Source organism: Ctenopharyngodon idella, chromosome 17 (assembly GCF_019924925.1).
Source record: "Ctenopharyngodon idella isolate HZGC_01 chromosome 17, HZGC01, whole genome shotgun sequence".
In the NCBI taxonomy this organism is placed as follows: Eukaryota; Metazoa; Chordata; class Actinopteri; order Cypriniformes; family Xenocyprididae; genus Ctenopharyngodon; species Ctenopharyngodon idella.
The window spans coordinates 23,916,110-23,943,176 of NC_067236.1; the positions used below are offsets into that span (position 1 = coordinate 23,916,110).

Genomic DNA, 27,067 nt, shown 5'->3' on the forward strand with positions numbered 1-27,067 from the left:
GCGAAGGCTGGCCCATGTGGTCCGATCCAACAGATGAGCTACTGTAGGTCAAATTGCTCAAGAAGTTAATGCTGGTTATGTATTAAAATGCATTCATTTTAATAAATTCAAATTAATTAATGAGAGAGAGAGAATTATCTGTGTGCGTCTGTACAGGGTCTGTATGTAAGTCCAACCCCTTCGACATAATTTATATATAGCCCCTCCTGAGATTTTAGGTTAATATTTCAATATATTTAATATTTCTCAACCGTTCTCTGATGTTGGTTAATGGTCACATGACACACTGGTAAAAATTACATCTTTTTTGTTATTAATTTTTTATTAATATTATTATTTTACATTTATTCTTACTTAGTTTTATTAAAAAAATTTTTTTTTTTAAATTATTTACATTTTTATGATTTAACTCATTGTTCGCTTTTCATCAACTACCAATTCACTTACAAACTACTAGGGGTTTGTACTAGTACGTCGTGTACATACTAGAAAATCAGTGATTTGATGAACTCTAGGATACAGATGAAGTGGATTCTCCTAAAAGAATTAATCTGACGATGATTTAAACGTACTTCACATGTATATCCAGCTTTCTAACGTACATAATTCAAACTCAGTGACCCATAATTCTCATTAATGCACGTTCACCCTGCTATCCTGTCTGTTCCTGTCCTTCAGTGTCATCGTATCGTCTGGAGAATATATAACTATGTAAAATAAGCAGGACTATATTTCCTTTGGAAACCTTTCAGTTTTCTTTATTAAAGGACGAAGGGGGACGTTAGCTAATGTGTTTATGTATTTAATCTCATTATTGTGTTCGGCGCTGATCCAAACATCCCATCCTCCGGTGAATTACCTTCATGTTTGTGTGCTCTATCAGCAAAAATAAACACTATCGTTGAATTAGAATAAACCCCGGGTGATGTACGGCTGCATTACGTGAGATTTGGCACGAACCCTGTTCTAAATAGTTTTCCCAGCAGCCTCTGATAGATCACCAGAGAACGGCACGTCCCGCTGCGTTTCAGACATATTCGTGCTCGTATATTTTTCTTTAAAACTGATTCGTCTTGACTTCCTGAGAGGAGCCGTCTGATTAAACGACTACAGGCCCTTTAAAACAAATTAGTCTTGCTCTTTCAATGGACCGCTCCATTAATTAAAGCAGATTCCTCCGACGGTGCTCGTGTTCGGTTTCTCTATTAGAGAGCTGATGTGTTACAGTTGATTATCGTGGCCGGTCTGATGTCATTGGAACATTGTGAGCACATGGTTTTAGTGCAGCATATGAAAAATAAAATCAATACTGAATATGAGGCGTAAGGAGAAACTTTATGGGTGAATCTTACCCAAAATAAAATATACTTTTAATTTATGTTTGTGGTTTTTGAAAGAAGTCTTTTCTGCTCACCAAGGCTGTGTGTATTTGATCAAAAAATACAGTAAAAACAGTAATATTGTGAAATATTCAATGTGAATATATTTGAAAGTGTTGTTTATTCTTTTGATTGCAAAGCTTGAGAATACTGAAAAAAAAAAACTGCATCGCAGTTTCCACAAAAATCTAAAGCAGCTTGACTGTTTTCAACATTGATAATAATGATAAATGTTTCTTGAGCAGCAAATCATCATATCAGAATGATTTCTGAAGGATCATGTGACACTGAAGACTGGAGTAATGATGCTGAAAATTCAGCTTTGATCACAGGAATAAATTACACTTTACTATATATTCACTTAGAAAACAGAAAACAGATTAGAATATTACTTTTTTTTTTTTTTTTTTTTTTGTATTTTTGATTATATAAGTGCAGCCTTGGTAAGCAGAAGAGATTTTCTTGCAAACAAACATTAAAAAATCTTACCGAACCCAAACTTTAAAATGGTTATATTATGGAAGCTTGTTTCCACTACTAACTAAAATTAAAAAGGTAATTGCGACTTTTTATATCGCAATTCTGACTTTATATCTCGCAATTCTGACTTTATAACACGCAATTCTGACTTTGTTTCTCGCAATTCTGACTTTATAACACGCAATTCTGACTTTGTTTCTCGCAATTCTGACTTTATATCATGCAATTCTGACTTTCTGACTTTATATCACGCAATTCTGACTTTATATCATGCAATTCTGACTTTATAACTCGCAATTCTGACTTTATATCTATTTGTGATATCTAAATATATATATTTTTTTGCTACATTAAATTACAGTAATGAGTTTTTTTCACGTTACAGTAATGAGAACTGAAGGGGGAAATGTGCTGATTTCCAAAGAACGTCACAATATACTAGCGAATGTTACTTTTATGTCATTTTTAATTGTTGCTTTGATGCTGTTTTTTTCGTCCTCAGTTGAAGTGGAAGTGTAAAAAAGACGATGCCAGTAACGCCGGCTATTCTCACGACTGTCTTCAAAACCTCTTTCAAAAGGTGAGGATTCTGTTTATCTAGTGTTAACTGTGTAATTGTTTTTCAGCTAATGAACAGCGAGAGCTGTAGTTTAGTGTTTTATAGTTTTAATCAGGTTATTGAAATCCGTCTATCCAGCGTATACCGGGGTCCTGTGGGTCGTTTTAAAGGTGTGTGAGAAAGTGACCTTGTGTGTGAATGAGCTGTTTTCTGCTCTTAATGAGCAGGTTCTGCTGTCCAGCGCCGCAGGTTTCAGGTCTGCATGACATCAGCCATTAAAAAGCTTTTATTTCCCCCTGTGTGTGAGCAATATTAAGTTTTATAGCTGCTCAAAACGCCGAAGGCGATGCAGCGCACATGCCACCGTTACGACCCGGCTTCACGGACACGTTTAGTGCCGTCAGGGGACTCTAGGAAATGTGCTCTTCACATGCAAACGCTGCCACTCCCGTCTTCAATCTTCTGGCACCGTTGCCAGAGTGTTAATGACGTCAGGATTCGTGTTTGATTCAATTGTCCCTCTACACGCACCTCTTTATGGGTCGGCATCAGCATAAACAGCTCGCAAACCTGCGAAAAGAGTGGACGTGAAGGTTATGGGTGGTGTAACTCCAGCGAGATGTGTGTTTTGGACTCTGCGAACAGATCGAGCCCTTGGAAATCTTTGGAAATGTTCGGATGTGTGAAATAGGCTTCCAGTGGGACGCTCTGCTTTGTCACTGTTGGCGAGATTTCACTGTTCTGAATGTCAAATACATTCTTACTGCTTTTCCCAGGCAGCGATAAAGATGATTTTCAGGGACGCCAGATTCTCAGAAACATCTTCCCGTACTGATGCTCCTGGCTTTAATAGAAGAATAAAAGAATCTTATGAAAGTGATTTAGAAGAAAGAAATAAGAACTTATGTTTTATATAAAATATTTTTTAGCATTTTTTTTGCAGGAGATAAATGCAATAAATCCTTTAAAGTTTTACATAAAACTTAATTATTACTTCTTATTTTTTTATTTTTTTGTTGTTATATATTTGTGGTTAAATTTTGTGATCATATTTAACCACACAATCAAAAGAAATAAAGATCTTTTATGTAAAATAATGTCTATTTAGGACCCTTTTTAGGATTTACTACATGAGATAAACTGTGAAAATTGGACAATGTAAACAATAAATCCTAAAAAAAGCTCCTAAAATAGACTTAAAACTTAATTTCTTCATGTTATTTTTTATTGTTTTGTAGTTAAATATTTGTGGTTAAAGTTTGTGATAGTTTTTAGCAACAAAATCAAAAGAGTAAAAGTAATAAAATAACTTCTATTTAAGACCTAAATAGAGCTAAACTGTCATGAAAATGGCAATGTAATAAATCCTAAAAAATAGACTTTATTTTATAAAAAAACAATTTCTTATTTGTTTCTTTTAATTTTGTGGTTAAATTGTGGTTATATATTTTGTGATCATATCTGAACACAAAATCAAAAAGAAAGAAATAAGTAATTATGATAGTTTTTGTCTATTTAGGATCTTTTTTATGATTTATTACATGCAATAAAAATTGGACAGTGCAATAAATCCTAAAAAAAGCTCCTAAAATAGACTTTATTTTACATTAAAACTTAATAATTTCTTCTTATTTGTTATTATTTCGTGGTTAAATATTTGTTGTTAAATTTTTTGTGATAATTTTAACAACAAAATTAAAAGGAAAAAAGTAAAAATTAAGTTTTATATAAAATATAGAGCTAAACTGTCATGAAAATGGCAATGTAATAAATCCTAAAAATAAACCTTATTTTATTTACAAAAAAACAATTACATTTTTTTGATTTTGTGGTTAAATTGTGGATATATATATTTTGTGATCATATTTGAACACAAAATTAAAAAGAAAGGAATAAGAAATTATGTTTTCTGTTAAATAAAATGTTTTTAGGGTTTTAAATTCAATAAATCCTTTAAAAAAGCGCCAAAATAGACTTTATTTTACATAAACATTTATTTCTTCTCAGTTTTTTTAAACATTATTTTGTGGTTAAATATTTTTGGTTAAATTTTGTAATCATATCACACAATCAAAAGAAAGAAAGATCTTTTATGAAAAATAACTTCTATTTAGGACCTTTTTTTTAGGATTTATTACATGAGATAAACTGTCATCAATAAATCCTAAAAAAGCTCCTTAAATAGACTTTATTTGGCATAAAATGTAATTTCTTCGTGTTTTTTTTTTATTAATTTGTGATAAATATTTGTGGTTAATTTTTTTTAACAACAAAATGAAAAGAAAAGAAAAAAGTAAAAATTATGTTTTAAATAACATCTATTTAGGACATAAATAGAGTTAAATGGTCATGAAAATGGCAATGTAATAAATCCTAAAAATAGTTTTTGTTTTTTTTTTTATAAAAAAAAAAACATCTTCTTATTTCTTTTGATTTTGTGGTTAAATTGTGGCTATAAATTTTGTGATCATATCTGAACACAATAAAAAGAAAGAAATGAGAACTTCTATTTTAAGACCCTCTTATTGCATGAGCTTAATTGTCATGAAAATGTGACAATGTAATAAATCCTAAAAATGAAAAGCTCCTAAAACATACTTTATTTTACAGAAAACTCTTCTTTTTTTTTTTTGTTTGTTTGTTTGTTTTGTGGTTAAATATTTGTGGTATATTTAACCACAAAATCAAAAGACTGAAATAAAAAAAATTAGTTTTCTGTAAAATGAAGTCTATTTTTTAGTATTTATTGCATTTTCATGACAGTTAAGCTCATTTCCTCCCAATTCTCATTAATATAAAAAATGACATATTATTTAAATTAAGTATACATACTATTATTTGTTATTTGTTGCCTTTACAGTATTATTTTATTTAAATCAACATTAATTAAAGTAAAGCATGGGGAGGAAAACGTGTGTAATTGTCATGACAATACAAAAATGTCTTAATGATCCCAAAATAGGCTTAATTTTCATTACTCAAATATAATTCTGCGCTCTTTTCTTTTGATTCTGAGGTGAAATGGACGTTTTTATTGGATTCACGTCATGTTTTAGAGGAATCAAGCGCTTATGTGTTTAGTCTTTCCGAGGGTCAAAGGTCAAATATTGCTCCAGATTCACTCCCAGAATTCCTGATTTGAAACCTTTTTGGCAGGAGACTGTAAGCGTGGAGCTGAATGAGCCGGAGGAGAATATGGAGCCTGAAGGTTTCTCATGCTCTGAACAGAAATAGAGAGCGCTCTGGTGATTTATGACGGACGTTTATAAGCGTCGACGACTTGGGGAGAAATTGTTTGCACTAAAAATAGTCAAATCCTTCTCACGGTTTTTATTTTCTTCTCCCCTGATTTCTGCCCACACACAGTTGAAAGCAGGGTTTGTAGCGGTTTTGCAGTGTGCTGTAATGATGTTTGCATTGCAGTATGGAGACGTCCTGAACATTCTGATATCCAGTAAGAAGAGAGGCAGCGCCGTGGTGGAGTTCGCATCAGTGAAAGCAGCTGTGAGTGTGATTCATCTGTGTAAGATCTCCAAACACACAACCGTTTGAAAACAAAACAGCAGTTCGGTTTTTATTATACCTAATTTTCAAATGTCTCAGCCACATATTGGGAGAATCACACATAAACATATTGGGGAGTCATATAACAGCCCCAAATCAAAGGAAAATAATCTTTTATTTGACTTTTTTTTGCATTGGGATGTTATTTTCTGGACAATTAAACACATTTTCACCAAATTCTCAATCTGTTTTGAACCTCTTACTTTTTAAGTCTAATTTTTCTTACTGGTGATGATTTTCATTCTTCGTCTTTATGCAAAATATAATTTCTTTGTGACCTGGACATTCTTCACAGTTTTCATAAGATTCATCCAATTAAATACATGTTATAATAATAATTAACCCATTTTTTTTTATAATAATTTGAATAAACCTCTGATTTTTTTTTTTTTTTTTTTTGATGGATGTTGCTGATTTATTTACAATTTCATTTGATATGTGATTTATTTTTATTTATTTTTTATAAAATATACATGCATAAAAATCAACAACAAAATAATAAAATAAAATAAAGACCAAATTGAACAGGTATGTTGAAAGTGAAAATAAAAATAGAAATAATCAATTCATACATGAAAGTGAAGCAGATTTTTATATATTTTGAATATATATTTTATTTTGTATTAATTATTATAATTCTCTAAATTTCTAAATTTAGAATTGAAATAAAAAAAAAATCTTCTAAAATTCTTTAAAATTCTAAAAAAATATATTCATGATTTATTTGCATTTATTAAGATACATACAAGGTTTAAAAACAAAAAAACAATAAAATAAATAAGTAGAATTTTAAAATAGGATATAACAGGTAATGATGAATATAAAAATACAAATAATCAATTAATACATTAAAAAAGCAATATATGGAATATATATTTTGTATATATTGTTATAATTCTCTAAATATTTTTAGTATTCATGACTTATTTGCAATTTATTATATTAAATACAGGGAAGAAAACAACAAAAAAAACAACAAAATAAAAAAATAGGACACAACAGAGAAAATGATGAAAATAAAAATAGAAAATATAAATAAATTAATACATGAAAATAAAGTAGATTGTTATTGAATATATATATATATATATATATACATACATACAGTGTGGAAAAACAAAAACAACAACAAATAAAAAATACGACAAAATGGAGGTAATGATTAAAATAAAAATAGAAAGTAGAAATAATTAATACGTGAAAGTAAAGCAGATTTTTACATATTTTGAATATATATTTTGTATATATTATACATTTTATTTATAATATAAATTAATTCATTATAAAATTAGTGTGAATTCGTGACAGTCTGATGCTTTTCGAGCACAGGAATCTGTATGTAATAGAAAGCAGAGCGTTAGTTATTGTCCCGTCCCGTGAGACTGTCTGAGATTCGGCCCTGTCGCTCAGGGCACTGTTGTGGCTTCTGCTTCGCCGTGCGGTCTGTGCTTCCCGATTCCCGCTGTGAGAACATGGCCGTGTTCGTAAAGAACAGTCTTTGTGTCTCCTGGAGGCTCGTTCCAGTTCAGCACACAAACACTCAGTCGTTTATTATAGAAAATGATTTATTATGCAGCGTTTTGTACTACAACAACATTCGTTCTGCAGTTTTTAATGACATGTCAATCTTTTATGTGCCTTCATTCAGGACCTGGCGATTAAAAACGAGATCGGCCTGACTGGAAACCCACTGAAAATCACATGGCTGGAGGGACAACCTGCCCCGACGTCACACATCGACAACACAGAGAGTTACTCTTCACAGGTACGCTGGAAACAAATTAACGCAAATTTAACCGTAAGGCCCTGTGTCCACCAAAGCGGAAATTAAAATTACACAGTTATGATAGTTTTATAAAGTATGTTTGAGACTATAGACTATATAGATCTGACTGTGAGACTGTAGTTTGAATGAATCCCTCTTTCAGCATTTTTATCCTGAACATTGTATAAGCATTCGTTTCACGTGTCGTTGAACGGAAGAGAGTAAACGTCACATTCAACACATTTTCCCCAAATTCTTATTATTGGATCTTTTACTTTTTAGTCTAATTCCATAGAATTTCATCAAAATGTGAACAATTTCTTTTGATTTTGGGCTGAAATGTGACCTGGACATTCTTGACTGGTTGCATAAGATTCACCCCAGTATATTATTACAATTTTAAACCCACTCTACATATAGTTTTAATAAAATCACAATTCATTTACAATTTTTTATGATGCATTCAGGGCTGGAAAACAGCAACACAATAAAAAAAATCCTCTCTCACATGTGCAGGAAAATCAGCATCTTAACCAGCATATGAACTTTAATTGGAAAGAAACGAGCGTGTAAACGTGGGCATTGTGCTTCTGTGCGTGAGCGTTTGTCTTTGTGTAAAGTTTAACAGAAGTATAACGTTACCGCAGCATTCCAGATGATTCCTATGGATTTGGCATTCAATCTAAATAACATATTTCATGTATCCGTCAGAGGGAAGTATGTAAACATGCAGGTTTTGCTTTGGTACTGCTGTGCAAATACAGTACATGCTCGTGAGGCTCCTGAACAATGACTTGAGTGGGTTTGTTTGAGTTGGAGCAGCTCTCTGGACCCCCAGCGCGAGTCTCATTAAGCCCTGACCCTCAGACGGAGAGGCGTGTGTAATGTGTGACTGGCACGAGATCCTGCGCAACCAAACCAAAACAAGCTCTCACCTCCGCTGCCTCTCTTCCAGCCTGTTCTGCACATTCAACATCTTTATTTTTTTTTATTGCTGAGGATATATGAGGAGAGTTGGGAGTCAGTAATGATTTGCATTGTGTTTGGGTTCATTAATGCTTTATGAGTATCTGCGGCTTCATACTGAAGTATACACTCTAAAAAATGCTGGGTTAAAAACAACCCAAGTTGGGTTGAAAATTGACAAACCCAGCGATTGGGTTGTTTTAACCCAGCAATTGGGTTAAATGTTTGCCCAACCTGCTGGGCAGTTTTATTTAACCCAACTATTGTTTAAAAATGACTATATGTCTGGCTTAAAATGAACCCAAAATAGGTTGGAAATTAAAAATCAGACACATAATTACTAGAGGAAACAATAATAATCAAACAAGCAGCTTAATAAATGTTCATTGTTTAATTATTATTCATTAAACTTAATTTCCAACCTATTTTGGGTTCATATTAAGCCAGCCATATAGTAATTTTTAAACAATAGTTGGGTTAAATAAAACTACCCAGCAGGTTTGGCAAACATTTAACCCAATTGCTGGGTTAAAACAACCCATTTTCTGGGTTAAAACAACCCATTCTCTGGGTTAAAACATCCCAACCCAACCCAACTGCTGGGTTAAAACATCCCAACAGCTGGGTTAAAGCAACCCATTCTCTGGGTTAAAACAACCCAACCCAACCCAACCGCTGGGTTAAAACAACCCATTCTCTGGGTTAAAACATCCCAACAGCTGGGTTAAAACAACCTATTCTCTGGGCTAAAACAACCCAACCCAACCCAACCGCTGGGTTAAAACAACCCATTCTCTGGGTTAAAACATCCCAACCGCTGGGTTAAAACAACCCATTCTCTGGGTTAAAACATCTCAACGGCCGGGTTAAAACAACCCATTCGCTGGGTTAAAACAATCCAACCGCTGGGTTAATACATCCCAACTGCTGGGTTAACACAGCCCAACCGAACCCCTGGGTTAAAACATCCCAACAGCCGGGTTTAAACAGCCCATTCACTGAGTTAAAACAACCCATTTGCTGGGTTAATACAACCCATTTGCTGGGTTAAAACAACCCAATCACTGGGTTAATACAACCCATTCTCTGGGTTAAAACAACCCAACCGAACCACTGGGTTAAAACATCCCAGCGGCCGGGTTTAAACAACCCATTCGCTGGGTTAAAACAACCCAATTGCTGGGATAAAACAACCCATTCTGTGGGTTAAAACAGCCCATTCACTGGGTTTGTGCATTTTCAACCCAACTTGTACAAATAAACATGATTTGAATTGAATGGATAATAATAATATAAAAATAAAAGCTAATTTAAAATATTAATAAATATGATATGATAGTATATAATACTAAAATTACACTGTAAGAGAGAAAGACAAGGTTGAGTTTAGCATGTTGCTAGGTGGTTGCTAAGGTAATCTTGGGTTGCTAGGTGGTTGTTAAGGTAACTTCAGGTTGCTAGGTGGTTGCTAGGGTAATCTCGGGTTGCTAGGTGGTGGTTTATATTGTGTAGAATTAATTACTGACTGGTTGTGTAAAAAATTAGGGCTGTCAACATTAATGCATGTGATTTGATTCTAAATCCTTTCATAAATTAAAGAAGCACACAAAACTGCATCATTAACGTTTTTTTTTTTTATTATTATTTATTTATTTTTGGCCTTTTTACTTTTATTATGATAGGACAGTAAGCCGACAGGAAGTGAAGTGGGAGGGAGAGAAAGGGGGATGGGATCGGGAAAGGTCCGTGACGCCCAAAGTATATATGTCATACTATGCGCTATATGTCGGTGCTGCCCACGAGGCTATCGGCGCCAACCATTAACGTGATTTACGTCACACAGTTAGATGATCTTGGGATTTGGGAGTTTATCACACTGATCATCTACAATGGTGCAAGCACCTGTAACCCTGGTAGGCTGAAATCTCTATTCTAAAAGGATGCGATTAACTGTGATTTTAATCTATTGACAGAAAAATGTGTTGTTAATGAAAAAACAGTAGTGTTACCATACCACATTGAACCCATATTACCATATTGTTCTTGTTTATTGTTTTTCTTTGATATAGCCTTGCTTTTTTGGTACGGAAACTAAAAATACTAAAAGAAACGTTAATTTAATCAATAAGGAACCGTTCACGAACCATTAAAGTTTCCCATCCCTGTTTCTCCTGCAGGCCTTTCTTAAACAGGTCTGTTAAGGGATCTCAAACCTCTGACAAAATCTAATCTGGCAACAAAAGAGGTCCAGGCCTCCAGTTACATCAGTAGAGTATCGATGAAAGCCACAGATATGGAGTCTGATGGAAAATAAATCCAGTCTCCTGGATGCAGGTTTGAGAAGAGTTTGACTGAATTGAAAGATATATGTTCGTATATTTTTTGCATCTCAGTTTAATGTTCACTACATTTTCAAAAGTTGAAGCTCAGTAATATTTTTATTTGATTTTAACAAGGCATACTTTAAACAAGGCAGTCTGGAAATCTCTTGACATATGAAGTGTGATATGGTGAGCCGTCATTAGAGATTCTCAGCACACCATATTTAATCCGTCTGGCTGTTGTTCAACTCTTGCGTTAATGCCCCAGGTTCCTCATTTAGGGGGGATCATGATCCACATTCTGGGATTTTCCAGAATAATATGCATGAATGTTATTATGACAACTGACACTGAGTGCCGATTGCTTCATCAGGCCGCAGGTTTCTGAAGGCAAGTGAAGAAAAACAGGGGAATTTTTACATTAAACATTAGGCATCGTGTCACCGAACAGGGAGGTAAGATCTACCAGCTATGTTCTACATGCAGGCCAAGGTCAACTGAGACCACTGGAGGTCTGGCCGAGCCCTTCAGCATCCCATAATTCCCCCAAACACCAGCTGTGATTGCGGAGGAGCGGGAGTGCAGACACACTCCATCAGTCTCCCCGAGGTGTTAAATCGTGGGTGATTCTGGGAAAGCAGCACTGCTTCAGACCAGTCATGGTTTTAGGGACCTTCTGCAGCTGGGTTTTGCTCTTGGGTGGACTGTGGTCGGGTGGTGACCAGTGAGAAATATATATGTATTGATGCAGCTGTTTTTTAGCTCAGAATGAGTCTCAGTATTATTGATTGTTCTGGTTATATAGTATTGTTTGTTGTCTTGTGGCTAGAAATGTGTTTGTCACTTTGATAAATAACTGTTGTGTGCAGAATGATTCAACACTGTTTAGCTGCGGTGTGAACGTGACCTGATTGGAGCCAGGGTTATTGTAGTTAACTAAATCTAAAACCATAAAAACTACTTTTACTTGAGATGAACTAAACGGGCTCTGCACAAACATGCGGAAAAAAATATGTATATCATGGCCATGAATTAACAAATCATTCCAACGACGTGCGCACGATATAATAATTTGTTCCCTTGTTTTAGTTAAATCAAAACAAGGAAACAAATTAGTACAACGTGGCCACGATTTATTAAATCGAGGGAATTAATTAGTATGTCGTGCACATAATTTAGTAAAACGAGGGAACGAATTATGTTGTGCGCACTATTAAGTAAAACGAGGGAATTAATTATTATATTGTGCGCACAATTTTGTAAAACGAGGGAGCGAATTAGTAAATCGTGGCCACGATGTATATATTTTTGTCCACATCTCGTGCAGGGCTAAATATAAAATGGAAAAAAGTTACATATTTTACTTTATTATAGGCAAGATTTCTCGTTTTCATTTAGTTTAACTTGATGTACTAAAATAACTGAAACTGAAATGAATATTAAAAACTATATAGGCATATTTAAAACAAAAACTAATAAAAAATACAAAAACATGACAAAACTTGAACAAAAATATACTAATAAAAACTAGTTCAAAATATTAATAAAAAACTACACTGTTACTAAATTAACACTGGCTGAAATGGAGTAATTACTTAAATTAGTGCTGCACGATTTGGCCAAAAAATGTGGTTATTTTGTCATATATTGCAAATTATAATTATTATTATTATTATTAATTTAAGGAATATTTGAAAAATTAAGATGTAAATATATCGCTATAATAATATAAAAAAGTTTTATTTTATACCACAATAGTAAAATTACAATATCTGTCTTAATTTTTTCACTTTCAAACATTAAAACCAAGTTTTTATTTTGGAAGAAAACTTCAGGGTAACCTTAAAATGTTTGTTTAGTTGACAGAACACTTATTAATGTTTCTTTTTACAAATCTAGTAATGCTATAAACTTCTATCCATAAAAAATGTTGGATATTATGTTAATGTGACAATAAAGTGATCCTGATTTTACTTCAATTTATCATTCAGCCCTAACATGGCCGTTTTAATATCTGAATAACGTATATCATGATAATGTGTTGTTATTTGAGCCTGAAGTAGTATTTTCTTCTCTTGAGTTATTTAGACAGAATCACTGGCCTCCGTGTTGCGTTTAATTGTTCCCTCCACATGGCTCTGACAATAAATCTACATTATTTGGATTGGATTTAGTTTCACGTCTATAGTTCTTGGGTTTGTGATAAATTCTCAGGGGTTGCGTGATATATGAAGGTTGTGAAACTTCTTGGACCGTGAAATAAATGACTAATAAGAGGTTTTTGGAGAGTGCGCTTATTTTTAAAATGAATGTTTGCACTTCTCATACCATAACAGAAATCATCTTGTTCAGCAGAAATGCAATTTGCACAATTTACTGAGTTCAGGGTTTTCACACACTCAAAATTTTGGCTTCACTAAAGCACTCAATGTTCCTTATAAGTAAACGTGTTTGAAACTAATAGATTCGTTCCCAGTAGCTTCCCTCCTCTTGTCCATTTGGGATTAAACATGTCAGTTTCCATTCGTTCTTCTTAGAAACTTTCACGAGGATTGTTGCTATCGCAAAACGCTCTTCCCAGCACTTTTGCTCGTAAATCATGGCGATCTCTCTCTCGGTGATGTACGTGTGTTGTTGCAGTGAGATAAAAGTGCAAACTCAGTGTGTCTGAGAAACGTCTGTTTTTCTTTGCTGTCAAATGCATCAGCGTTCCTGCCAGACACAACATGAACCAGATGGATTGACTATTTTGGGGAGCTTTCCTTTTTCAGCCATATCTGTAGACCTTGACTGAAACGTTCATTCTTGCCCAAAATAAATTGGGTTGTGGGTCGTGTTTGGCCCTTGGCAGCTGAAGGTTTGTTCTTGTTCCCTTGACAGAGGAATTTCTGGGAAGGCCAGCGGGATCTTATGTGCTGGATAGGGCAGTTGACCCGTGTTAGTTTGTGGTGAGAACGGTGATTTTTTTTTTTTTTTTTTAGATGATTCAGTGCGCTGCTCTGAGGAGGCAGGGATATTATTTTAATCATAGATGCATATCTGAGCATTTGGGATGGTATTCTTGAGTTTTTCTGCTACACTTTTTAAAATAAAGGTTCCAAAAGGGTTTTTATGCCATAGAAGAACCATTATTAGTTCCTCAAAGAACCTTTTGTGAAGTTTCAGCTTAAATACCCCACAGATCATTTTTTATAGCTTGTCAAATTTGCCCCTATTTGGGTATGAGCAAAAACGCACCGTTTTTGTGTGTGTCCCTTTAAATGCAAATGAGCAGCTGCTCCCGGCCCCCTTTCCAAAAGAGGGTGGAGCTTTAACAGCTCGCGCTTCGGTCGCTCAACAACAACAAAGCTGGAGAATCTCACGCAGCCAAAATGAGGATTGTCAGTAACGGTGTTCAGCCTTACATTGTTCAAACCGGAGTCGACACTGATGGAGAGACTCAGGAAGAAGTTACAACTTTTAGACGTTTCTGAATGGTTAGTGGATAAATTTATGTAGTTGTTGTGGAGTTGATTCAACTCATCCACTAGCATGTGTCGTCATGTTAATCTTTTGTGCAAATCCAGCGTTGAATTGATCCTCGTTTGTGAAGCAGTCCGGCGTAAAATGACGGCATGACAACAACACTCTACTACAACAACTCTTCCTCTTCTCTAAAGCAGCCCAACATGGCCTCACCCCCTTTGTTGTGTGTTCTCGGTGGCGGGGTTTATGTAAATTTTAGGGTTAGTGATGTCACCAACCCGGGAAGAAGCTCGTTGTAGTCCCTACCAGTCGTTTGTTGTAGTCCTTTAAAAGCAATTTCTGTAAAAGAAAATATCTCCCTTTGCATTGAGCTTTGAGCGTCGTAACTTTGCAGATGTTGTTTATGCTCACATTGTACATTTTAACCCTGGGTTAAGCTAATAATGTCATCAATTGCACAAACACAGTATGTGGCCAAAATGACTATGACATGAATGACCTAAATAAACTCATAAATCCGCTCTAGTTGTCTTAAATCTTCTGAAACACACTACAAAAATAATGTAGTCTCTTTGTAAGTCGAATTAATATCTTTGTCGTGAATTAACCCGGCTCTAGGTCTTCATAACCCGGAGTTAAAATTGGTTGAATATTAGTGTAAACCTTTGCTTTGCTCTGGGTTAAAATTGGCCTTGTTTTGGGGCTTAAAACGACTTTAACTTAATTGTCTCTATTGTGACTTTCAGTGTCAACAGTTTGAGGTTGTAGTTCATATTGTAGGTCTGAACTTGAACTTCTACGAATGAAGCAGAATCTGTGAGTATTTTAGACTGATAATTCATTCTGACAGAAGCCAGTGTTTCATCAGCGCTGTCAGATTGATCTGAAATGATGGTGTGTGTGTGTTCAGTAGCGTTTGGAGAGACTGTCAGCGGTAATTATGATAATGAAAGGAATGCTGGAGTTGTCAAAACAAAATATATAAAAAAACTTTGTTTATATTTCTCATGATACTCTTCTGATATTCAGGTAGGATTGTGTTGTAAGTGCTTCCAGATGTGATAGAGATGCTGTATGGGTCAGTCGTACACTAGCGAGATGATTTCTCTCATCTTTTCTAGCTCTCATTGTAGTGTGTGTTTGTGTAGGTTTTCCGTCTTTGGACGTGGTGAAGGATCTTTCATGTTTGCAGTCCGCTGTGTTTCTGCTGGAAACGGGCTGGTTTTGATGATGAACAGCACATAGCGTGCGTTACGCTTCTGAGAAGTCGGGTGAAGCTCAGTAATAGGAGTTTCTGCTTATGACTTATTGGACGATGTCCATCGTTTTAATGTCAATAATAAAATAACGAGGATCTCCCCCGTCTACCGTCTGCAGTGCGTTTTCATCCTGACGTGAACAGAGAAATATTCCTCCCTCTTTCTCCATGCTTTTCAAATCCTTCCAAGGTTTATTTTTCTTTCATTCTCCTTTCGCATTGATTGATTGAGCATTTTATGGTCTAAATGCTTTCTTCACCAACTTAGGACAAAGTATAACTCATATTTTGAAAGTACATCCAGTTCCCTTGCAATATTAATGCATGTTATTCTTGAACTCTGTACACTTTAACTTTTATTTCTGTTAGGAGACGTTTAGTTTGTGCCACTTCTTGGCCGCACAGTGCAGTGAAGAAACTGGGTTATTATCGTTCACTAAAACTAAAACCATAAAAACATTTTAGTTACTTGAAATAAAATAAAAAGAAAAATGTAAACTTACTGTATTTCAGCTAGTTGTTCAGCAACATTGCTCATTTTGGTTTGTTTAGTTTAAGCTGAAGTACTAAAATAAATAAAATTAAAAGTGAAATAACTATATAGACATTTAAAAAAAACATACTAATACAAATGACAAAAATACTAATATTATATATATATATATATATACACAAAATATCAGTGAGACTAAAATAACACTGCTTCATGCCATCTCTCAAATTCTCTGTGTATGTTATCTTAATTTTTTCATAAGTTATATACTAGAAACTATGGTTGCATTATCTGATTAACTACAACTAGTGGTATACTAATAATTAAAGTGTAACTTCGCCGATTTTCAACACGCTTTGTATTGTTACAATGTCGGTAGTGTATGTAAATGAACAGTGTTTACTTGTTCTCCATGTTACGTGGATCAAAAAAAATTCACGTTTTTGTTTGTCAGCAAAAGCCCGCCGGATGACGCAAAATGCTCCAGGGCTGTGTCCGAAATTGCATACTTCCCTACTATATAGTCGGCGAATTTGTCCAAATTTACAGTTTCTCAGATTTTCTGTCGTGATGTTCTCTCCGTATCTCTCCATTTTTAGCCGCTGCCTACAACGCACTGAATCCTTCACTGAAAACCCAAAGTAACTCACTCACGCTAAAAGTTTATTCTTTGAATTCTTGCACCCGGGAACAATACAAGTCGACACCATTGTGACTAAAAGTTTGCTAAGAAGTATTTCCTACCAAAGCAAGGTGGTATCTGACTCATAGCGGACTGGTGGGAGTGTCCTTGGACGGCAACATGCCCACACTTTAAAAAATAGTATGTTTAGGTTACATCAACTTCATATTGTCTGTAATTTAAACTAAAATTTCTGCATTACATGGCTTTTCTTTTTTCTTTTTTCTTTTTTTCTTTTTTGTAGTAACTTAATGAAATTGTCTTGATAACTTCAGAAATTAGGCAGTGAATTTTGCATAGGACTGGATAAGGAGAATAAATGTTGAAATTAAAGGGTTAGTTCACCCAAAAATGAAAATAATGTCATTTATTACTCACCCTCATGCCGTTCCACAAAGCAAATTAAGATATTTTTGATGAAATCCGATGGCTCAGTGAGGCCTGCATAGCCAGCAATGACATTTCCTCTCTCAAGATCCATTAATGTACGCTCCGAAGCTTCATGAAGCAGTGTTTTGAAATCGGCCATCACTATATAAGTCGTTATTTTGTTTTTTTTGGCGCACCAAAAATATTCTCGTCGCTTTATAATATTAATATTGAACCACTGTACTCACATGAACTGATTTAAATATGTTTTTAGTACATTAATGGATCTTGAGAGAGGAAATGTCATTGCTGGCTATGCAGGCCTCACTGAGCCATCGGATTTCAACAAAAATATCTTAATTTGTGTTTTGAAGATGAACGAAGGTCTTACGGGTTTGGAACGACATGAGGGTGAGTAATAAATGACATTATTTTCATTTTTGGGTGAACTAACCCTTTAAGTGTTAAATTATTTGTTTTTAGTGACCTGTTCGTGGTTAATGCTGTTATGTTTGACATTTAAAAGAGTTTTTAATGTTGAAGTTTTTGGTGTTACCATTGTGATGAAGAGTAGATACGTGAAGGTAAACACTACATTGACTCTATAAGTGATGATTGCGCTAATGCCAGTGACAAATAATACCTTACTTGTTCATTAAATATACATGTTACATGTGCTATGATAGCTGTTGATTTGAACTGAAATAGATCAGATTAATCTGGTAGTTGGAGCGACTTATTATTTTTGGGTAATCAACTTAAAAATTTGTGTTTATGCTACAAATTATTAAGTTCCTCTAACTCAATGTAGCTTGTTGGTTGAGTGTCTGTTTCGAGCGAGTGTCTGTCTCGATGGCCTCCTGTGGCGTGAGGCGTGTTTGTTCAGCAGCTAGTGTTTAAAGCCTCATGTTAATGGATGGCTGCAGCACCTCGCACATGTGGAAGTATCACGTTCCCTCACTTCTCCAGCTGTCAGGAGAACGCAGCGTTTGTTCTGCTACAGAAATAGCACCAGTTTTGACGTGTAACCGGGCTCCAGCTCTGGATCAGGGCTGTCCTCTCTCTCTCTCTCAGGCTGGCCAGGTTTCCCTCGCACTCAAACGCACAACATTCAGTTCAGCTGCTGAAAATGCAGCCGTTTGTGTTAATCAATCGTTTTAAAGCTAATTTGGCTAATTTGTGCTTAAAACTGAGGCAACAGGAGTGTGTCGTCTCATTAGACCTGTAGATAGGAGTTAGTTAGACTCCTGTATCACCTCAGGTTAGCTGATTAATTGGGTTAATTGAGGTTATCAGCAATGACTGTGCGCACACACACACACACACACACACACACACTTACACACAAATATTTTGTTTATTATTTTCTATTATATTTAGTAATATTTTTGAATTTAGAATAAATATTTTTCTTAAGAATTCTCATATTAATTTTAATAATATTAAATATTTAAATATTAATATTTAATATTATTAATGATTTATTAATAAGCTAATTTTTGTAAGATTTTTTTAAATTTCAAATAAATATTTTCTTAATATAAATATAAATATTGAAACTTATTTTTTCTTAATTGCTGGAAGTCTTATCTATCTTTTAGCCTATACATCATAAATTGAATGATTTTATTACATTCTGTGGGGGAAATAATTTTTTTTTTTTTATAACAAATTAGTAGGCTTGATAGTGTTTTGTTGCACTTAAGCACCTAATTGCATTTATATGATTACTGCATTTAAAAAATAAAGTATATATATATCTTTAATATGCACATTTATTAAAATATGTACAAGTAAATACATACATTTTTTAAAAAATAAACTTTATTTTATTAAGGAATAACTGTTGTTTCCTTCCACTGGTAGATCTAGTAGTTAATAGTTGGCATATTGTTACTTTAATCTGGCTAGTTGTCACTGAATTGATTTAGAAATAATATAGCTTGATATAATAAATCATACAGTGTTTTTAACCATTCCAGTGCAGACAGAAGCAAATCATCTCACAATGTTTTAAACATGCACCGATCGTTTCATCTGTAAATGCAGTGTACTAAAGCAGAGGAGTGGGGCTCAGAGAGCAAATGAGGAAATCACAGTTTTAAGTGGTGAAATAAAAGCCGCTTAATCATTAACTAGACTTCAGCACACATTGACTAACGCTGCCTTAAAATATCTGATTGTGGACAGTCAGCAACCGTTACACAACTTTAAATAATAATAATAACACATCCAGACTTCATTGGAAGGGGGATATTTCTTAAAAAAGGGTGTGGGGTTTGGACACAAAAACAGTCGAAAAATGAAAACAGTTTCCTAATCCTACATTTCCAAGAAGAAATATTTTGTTGAGCAATACGAAGCAGTTTTGTTATTATTGTCCAGAGTTCAGATGTTGATCAAAAACAGTTCACGGCTCCCATTACCATCTATTGCTGGACTTTATCCATCACCTGCAGTACAGCGTCCAGTATCGAGGGTCCCAGATCCAGACTGAACGTGAAGGTGCTGTCGGTTTGGTCTGGCTGCGTTTCTTCTGGGTTTGTTTGTGTTGAATCTCGTCCAGAACTCAGGCTGCCACGAGCCGGACTCCTGCTGATGCTTCTGGGCTCCACGTGTGAACACTCTTCCTCGTCTTCCTCGGCATCCAGGAGGGGAAGCGAGCTGCATTTCTGCCTCTGATTGGCCGGCGCGTGTTCCCAGATCGGGCTGCATCGGCCCGGTTCGTCCAGGTTGACGCGGGGCGGCTTCGGTGGCGGCGCGCACGCGAGGAACAGGTTCTGCTCGCTCTTGGAGCTCTGAAGCAGGAGACTCTGGCCCTTCTTCAGGAATGAGAGGTCGCCGAAACTCTCCGAGTGTCCGTCGATCCCGATGTGAGAGAGGTGCCGGAAGTCACCGAGAGGAAGGCTGATCATGTTAACCGACACAACCTCCTTTCGGTTTGTTAATCTCCTCTGCCATCTTCCAGATGTTGGCTTGCGGTAAAGCGACGTCCTTAGAGGCATCGTAATCCTTGAGCTGTTTCTTCAGCACTGTGACAACATGTGATGAGCGGTGAAATCGTGATTCTGAAACAAATTACAGAAAAATAGTCATCAAACCTGACAGATACATATTTACATACACTACCGTTCAATAGTTTTATTCAGCAAGGATGCATTAAACTGATAAAAAGTGACAGTAAAGAGTAAAGACACTTATAATCAGGACCTAAAATTAACTTTTTGCCACACCTGTCAATGGCCGATGAAAATTTACCAGCTATGAAACCATTGGTTATGACACCAAAATTTTAGATACCAATAAAAATTCACAATTCTCTGTTCCATTCTCAATACCACAGCTTAAACTACTAGCCTATACATTTAAAACATCTTTAAAGACAAATAAACAGTCAGTAATAGCACAAACAAATACAACAGAACAATATGTTTTTAGGTACAGAAATTTAATAAAGCAATCAACTGTAAAATAATCACTGCATAGTCTTTACTGTATAAATTAAACATGCACTCTAAAAAATGCTGGGTTAAAAACAACCCAAGTTGGGTTGAAAATGGACAAACCCAGCGATTGGGTTGTTTTAATCAAGCGAATGCTTTACTTTAACTCAGCGGATGTTGTTTTAACCCAGCGAATGCGTTGTTTTAAACTATTTAACCCAACTGTTGTTTAAAAATTACTGTATTTCTTGCTTAAAATGAACCCAAAGTATGTTAGAAATTAACATTTATTGATATGTTTAATAAACAAACATTTATTAAATTTCTTATTAATAAATGTTCACCTTTTATTATCGTTTCCTCTAGTAATTATGTGTCTGATTTTTAATTTCCAACCTATTTTGGGTTCATTTTAAGCCAGACATATAGTCATTTTTTTAAACAATAGTTGGGTTACATAAAACTTCCCAGCATGTTGGGCAAACATTTAACCCAACCGCTGGGTTAAAACAACCCAGTTGTTCATTAATGACATGGACAGCAGCAGAAATATTAGGCTGCTGTCACTTTAGGAGCTGCACGGATCCAATATACTGATGCTGTTACACATGAGAATTTATGTTTACTAGGATACTTTGTTTTTTTAAGTGCAAGAAGACGTGAAAGAGCTAATTTTCATGCACTATCTGAGACGCGGCTTTCTGTGTGCACGCTTCGGATGTTTGCGCACAGAAAACTTCTCACAGCATGCAAAAAAACGAATTGAGTTCCCTTTCGCGTCTTCTTGCACATGAATATTTACATTGGCATGGCTTAAACTTTCGTGATGATGTAGCGCTGGCCCATCAACTGTCACGAATGTCGTTCACGTTTGTTCAAAAGATTCTGTTTCAAATAAACACTGTTCTTTTAGACATTGTAACATTTATAATGGTTTCCACAAAAATATAAAGTAGCGCAACTGCTTTTTCAACATTGATGATAATCATAAATGTTTTTTGAGCAGCAAATCGGCATATAAGAATAATTTCTGAAGGATCATGTGACACTGAAGACTGGAGTAATGATGCTGAAAATTCAGCTTTGATCACTTTGATTTCTCTTTTTAATAATGTCCTTTTTGAAGAGTTTAAAATGAATGCTTTTCTACTACCAAAACAAATAGCACATTTTACTATATTTAAATCCATTTTCCCTGACAATGAGCTCAAAGATTGTGAAAAAGTGCACAGATTGACATTTTGACTTTGGGACTTTAATAAAAACTGAGTTTTTTCCAGTTATAATTTTTTCCCTTGATAAATTTAAAATTATGTCTAATGTTTGAAATATATACTGTATATCCGGTATGAAACATGGTGTAAAGCGTCTGATCCAGCACATGTCCAGTACCATAACCAATATAGCTGTTCATTTTAATCAGTATTTGATTAAGATTAGTTCTTGTTACAGATTAACAGTTGATATTGCGTCATCTTTACAGCCGCTGGCATGTTTCGTCCTCGCTCATTATGAATGACTTGTGATTCTTCCGTGGGAACATTAATGAAATCACATTTACACATATTTTAATTGTGCAAGAATTATGTGTAACTGCTGACCTGCATTCTCAGAGCATGTTTTCACAGCGCTCAATGATTCAGTACAGGTTCAATTAGTTTGTAATAAAGAGTAATAAGTCCCATTTGTTGTGATAATGTACATAGGAAGCATTTTACTCTAGTTGGCATTCACGGCGCTGTTTTGCGGTTTACAGTTCACTCACACATTAGATCAGTGTTCGTGACTCGCAACACTCACTCTTTAAATTTGTATGGCACTACAGAAAACATGTTTTGTTGGCCAATAAAGGTTTTATCGGCACTTTAGTAGCAGCGGGAGACGGCGAGCGCGGACATAACGGCATTCCTTTTCAAACATGCAACGAGAGGGAGGGAGGATGCAAGTCAATTGTTTTGAAAGGAAATGCATGATTTTGAAGGTTTAAATCAATAAATCCCCAAAACAACCTACATTTTGAATGAATATTAATACACCCTTTCTTTTCAGAGCACCTTACTGGGGGAAAAAAAACGTTCTTCTCCAAAAAAAATATAACTCCAAGATTCGTAATAATACACTGGGTTAAAATGCTGGGTTAAAAACAACCCAAGTTGAGTTGAAAATGGACAAACCCAATGAATGGGATGTTTTAACCCATTGGTTGGATTGTTTTAACCCAGCGAATGGGTTGATTTAACCTAGAGATTGGGTTGTTTTAACCCAGCGGTTGGGTTAAATGTTTGCCCAACGTGCTGGGTAGTTGTATTTAACCCAACTAATGTTTAAAAATTACTATATGGGCTTAAAATGAACCCAAAATATGTTGGAAATTAAAAATCAGACACATAATTACTAGAGGCAACAATAATAATCAAAAGGTGAACATTTATTATTAATAAACAAACCAATCTCTAGGTTAAATCAACCCATTCGCTGGGTTCATTTCCAACATACTTTGGGTTCATTTTAAGCAAGAAATACAGTCATTTTTAAACAATAGTTGAGTTAAATAAAACTACCTAGCAGGTTGGGCAAACATTTAACCCATTCGCTGGGTTAAAACAACCTAATCGCTGGGTTAAAACAGTCCAATCGCTGGGTTAAAACAATCTAGTCACTGGGTTAAAACAATCCAATCGCTGGGTTTAAACAACCCAATCGCTGGGTTTAAACAGCCCAATCGCTGGGTTTGTCCATTTTCAACCCAACTTGGGTTGTTTTTAACCCACTATTTTTTAGAGTGTAGTGTTAATTAATTTTGGAAATATGAATGCTGCCATATGATGGTTGTCTAATGAAAAAATGCCATTTTTATAGATAGTTGCATCAATTATATTCTTGCATTTATTCAAGGAAGCGTTTACCATGATATAATTGCATTCATGCATAAATATCATTATTATTATTATTATTATTATCTGTATTTCTTCTTTTCAGACAAAATTGAACATTTTATGCTTTATTTTTGTTACGCTTTTAGGAACAACATTAAAGATCCCATGATAATGGTTCGCTCAGGTTTTAGTCTGTACACTGTAAAGAATTGTTGGTTTAACTTAAACTAAGTTACCTGGTTGCCTTAATTTTGAGTTCATTGAAATTAAAAATTTGAGTTAATACAATGAAGGCGATTGATTTAATAAAAAGAAACTCAAAATATTATGTTATCTGAACCATATTAATTATCTAAGTTAATTTGACAAAAGAAAAATGTTGTGATAAATGATGAAAATAATTTTTTACAGTGTAGAAGTTTCAAGTGTATAAATACATCAATTAATTGAATACATTTTGATTTAATTCAAGGGGGAAATGATCGTTTATAAGAAAGTGTTGATATTTTTTTTTTGGTCATTTCTCATTGTGGTACAGTTACCAAATGGCAGCATTTTCCTTTTTACTTTAAACATCCAACAATTAAGAATCAGTAAAAATCCTCGTTCTGGTCAGTGTTTAAAACCTTCAAAAGTATGTTTTATTGTTTTCAACCTACCTGGAAAGGTGTGCAGGTATTCACACCCACATCTGAACGTCTGAAGCCAAAAAACGTTAGAGGTGTTTCTGTTAACATGACAGGACTTGTTAGGCTATAAAACAGGTTACACAGAGACAGGCATATCCTGCCATATCCTCAAAAAGCCTAATTAATCATCACATTTTATTAGCATTAATATCAAATTGATGTAAATCTTTTTTGAGAATATTAACAATGGTTGTATAAACTTGTTTTATATAAAAGAAACGCCATATAATGATGGTGGAAGTGAAATAGTGGAAGTGATATGAAGTAATTCCTCTTACCGTAACCCAAGAACTCTTTACCGCCAAGATATTTGTAGTTAGTCTTGATTTTAAGATCTTCTTCTACAGTTCAGAGTCCTCCATAGATCCCAAGTGTTAAAGTCCAGAGATTGACGAACAGGTGAGGCTGACGTCGCTCAGGTGCAGATAGAGCCGCGTCTCCTCCCTCCTCTCAACTAAACCTCGCCGTTTGTTTGGTCTGCGCTGATGTCACGCCTGGCAACGTAACTCTTGTGAAGTGCAATCTCAGTTACAGAGGAAGTTCACCTGACTGGTCGTCATGTTCCTGAGAATGCTGGGAAGGGCACAGCTCAATTCTGTGGTGTTGCAGGGGCTTCCATAATTACTAATCTCCATGTCATTGTGCTGGTTTCCTGTAGGCTTTACTGAAGCGCCGGTGCTTTGTAATGACAGCGGACTCTCGCTCTGGGACGTGTGTGTACAGGCAGACCCGCGTTACACAAGTTCTGTTGACATGTAGCAATTCCTGCTTGCACTCCCATGACTGAACACACATGGATACAACCTGTTTCTTTTGTCTCCTGATTTTGAGTCAAGTCGAGGCAAGACTGATTGTTGTTGTTTTTATAGTAAAATCATAGTTTATTCAGTGTAAATCCATCACTGAAGGTCTGAGATGAAACACTTTCTGTACTAGTTTCGGAGGTTCGGCGCTCTAAATGTTGACTATGAAGCACATTACTGACTACGAATCGCCCGCTTAGATTGTATCTGACCAACCTGTAAAATCACCAACCGTTGTTTGTTTTTGCTTGAATGGCTTTTATTGGCAGGTAAATCTGAAATTGGTTATAATAGCCCTTGTTTTATAGCAAAATATGCAGGTGCGCTCTGGGATATTTTGTTAGCGTGCCAATGAGAACCTTTAACCCTGTATTATTTTCCTTCACTCTCTCAGTTTTCAGAAAAAAACTACCACATGCATTATTGGAAATAAAAGGCTGTTTCCTGCACCTCTGATAGGTTAATTAGATGTCATTGTTAACAGACACACATTACATAGTTTTATAGAAAATTTAGAAAATATTAATTTTGCGGTATGACAGCGATGCACCGCAGTGGAATTGCAATAATGCATTTTATTATGAAAAATCGCACCTTTTATATATTTTGGCATCAAATATATTGTAGCATTCATTCACTTATTTGGAAGTGTTTACTGCGTATGATTGCGTTTATGCATAAATACACTATTATTAAATACACAATTATTACACTATTATTACATAAAAACACTATTATTATCTAGATTTCTTCTTTTCAGACAAAATTGATCACTGTATGTGTTATGCAGAGGGCAAGAGAAACTTCTGTTATGCTTTTAGGAAGGAAATTGAAGATCCCATAATAATGATTTACTCAGTTTTTATTTTTTTATGTTTTTTAAATCTTGTTCTTTTTTTTAATTAATTTATTTTTTTATTAATTATTTTATTTAATTTTTATTTATTTATTTATTTATTTATTTTTATTTTTATTTTTATTTTTTTATATTTTTAATTTATTTATTTACTTTTTTTTTTTTATTGTTCAGCTATTTTATATCAAAACATCCAAAGGATATATTTTTCCATCAGAACATGACATAGCTTTAAAATATTCTATACTAAGATCCTCACAAACTCTGTTAAATCTAGTAAACTTGTTCATTATTAGCAGTTGTTTTTTTTTTATTTATTTATTTAATTTTTATCTTAATATATATATATATATATATATATATATATATATATATATATATATATATATAACATTTATTTTAAATTTATTTATATATTTTAATTTTTTATTGTATATTTATTTTTTTATTTATTTTAAATATTTTTTTATATTTTAAATTATTTATTTTATATATACAGTGGGTACGGAAAGTATTCAGACCCCCTTAAATTTTTCACTCTTTGTTATATTGCAGCCATTTGCTAAAATCATTTAAGTTCATTTTTTTTCCTCATTAATGTACACACAGCACCCCATATTAACAGAAAAACACAGAATTGTTGACATTTTTGCAGATTTATTAAAAAAGAAAAACTGAAATATCACATGGTTCTAAGTATTCAGACCCTTTGCTGTGACACTCTCATATTTAACTCAGGTGCTGTCCATTTCTTCTGATCATCCTTGAGATGGTTCTACACCTTCATTAAGTCCAGCTGTGTTTGATTATACTGATTGGACTTGATTAGGAAAGCCACACACCTGTCTATATAAGACCTTACAGCTCACAGTGCATGTCAGAGCAAATGAGAATCATGAGGTCAAAGGAACTGCCTGAAGAGCTCAGAGACAGAATTGTGGCAAGGCACAGATCTGGCCAAGGTTACAAAATAAATGTCTGCTGCACTTAAGGTTCCTAAGAGCACAGTGGCCTCCATAATCCTTAAATGGAAGACGTTTGGGACGACCAGAACCCTTCCTAGAGCTGGCCGTCCGGCCAAACTGAGCTATCGGGGGAG

The 27,067-nt window shown here is 34.6% G+C and overlaps 2 protein-coding genes across 2 annotated transcripts in view; one reads left to right on the forward strand and one right to left on the reverse strand.

Moving 5' to 3' along the window:
• The window catches only part of LOC127498429 (dnaJ homolog subfamily C member 17-like), a 56,447-nt gene that overhangs the window by 14,648 nt on the left and 14,732 nt on the right, over positions 1–27,067 (forward strand). The window contains exons 8-10 of the mRNA XM_051867759.1: positions 2,362–2,439; positions 5,842–5,922; positions 7,631–7,747. Coding sequence (XP_051723719.1) covers positions 2,362–2,439; positions 5,842–5,922; positions 7,631–7,747 — 276 coding nt within the window. The remainder of the gene's footprint in view (positions 1–2,361; positions 2,440–5,841; positions 5,923–7,630; positions 7,748–27,067) is intronic.
• Positions 19,059–25,078, reverse strand: LOC127498432 (cdc42 effector protein 3-like). The gene is made up of 3 exons (XM_051867761.1): positions 24,588–25,078; positions 24,280–24,347; positions 19,059–20,369 (listed from the first exon to the last, which is right to left on the reverse strand). Exon 3 carries the CDS (start codon positions 20,304–20,306, stop codon positions 19,731–19,733), a length of 576 nt encoding a protein of 191 aa, XP_051723721.1. The 5' UTR covers positions 20,307–20,369; positions 24,280–24,347; positions 24,588–25,078; the 3' UTR covers positions 19,059–19,730.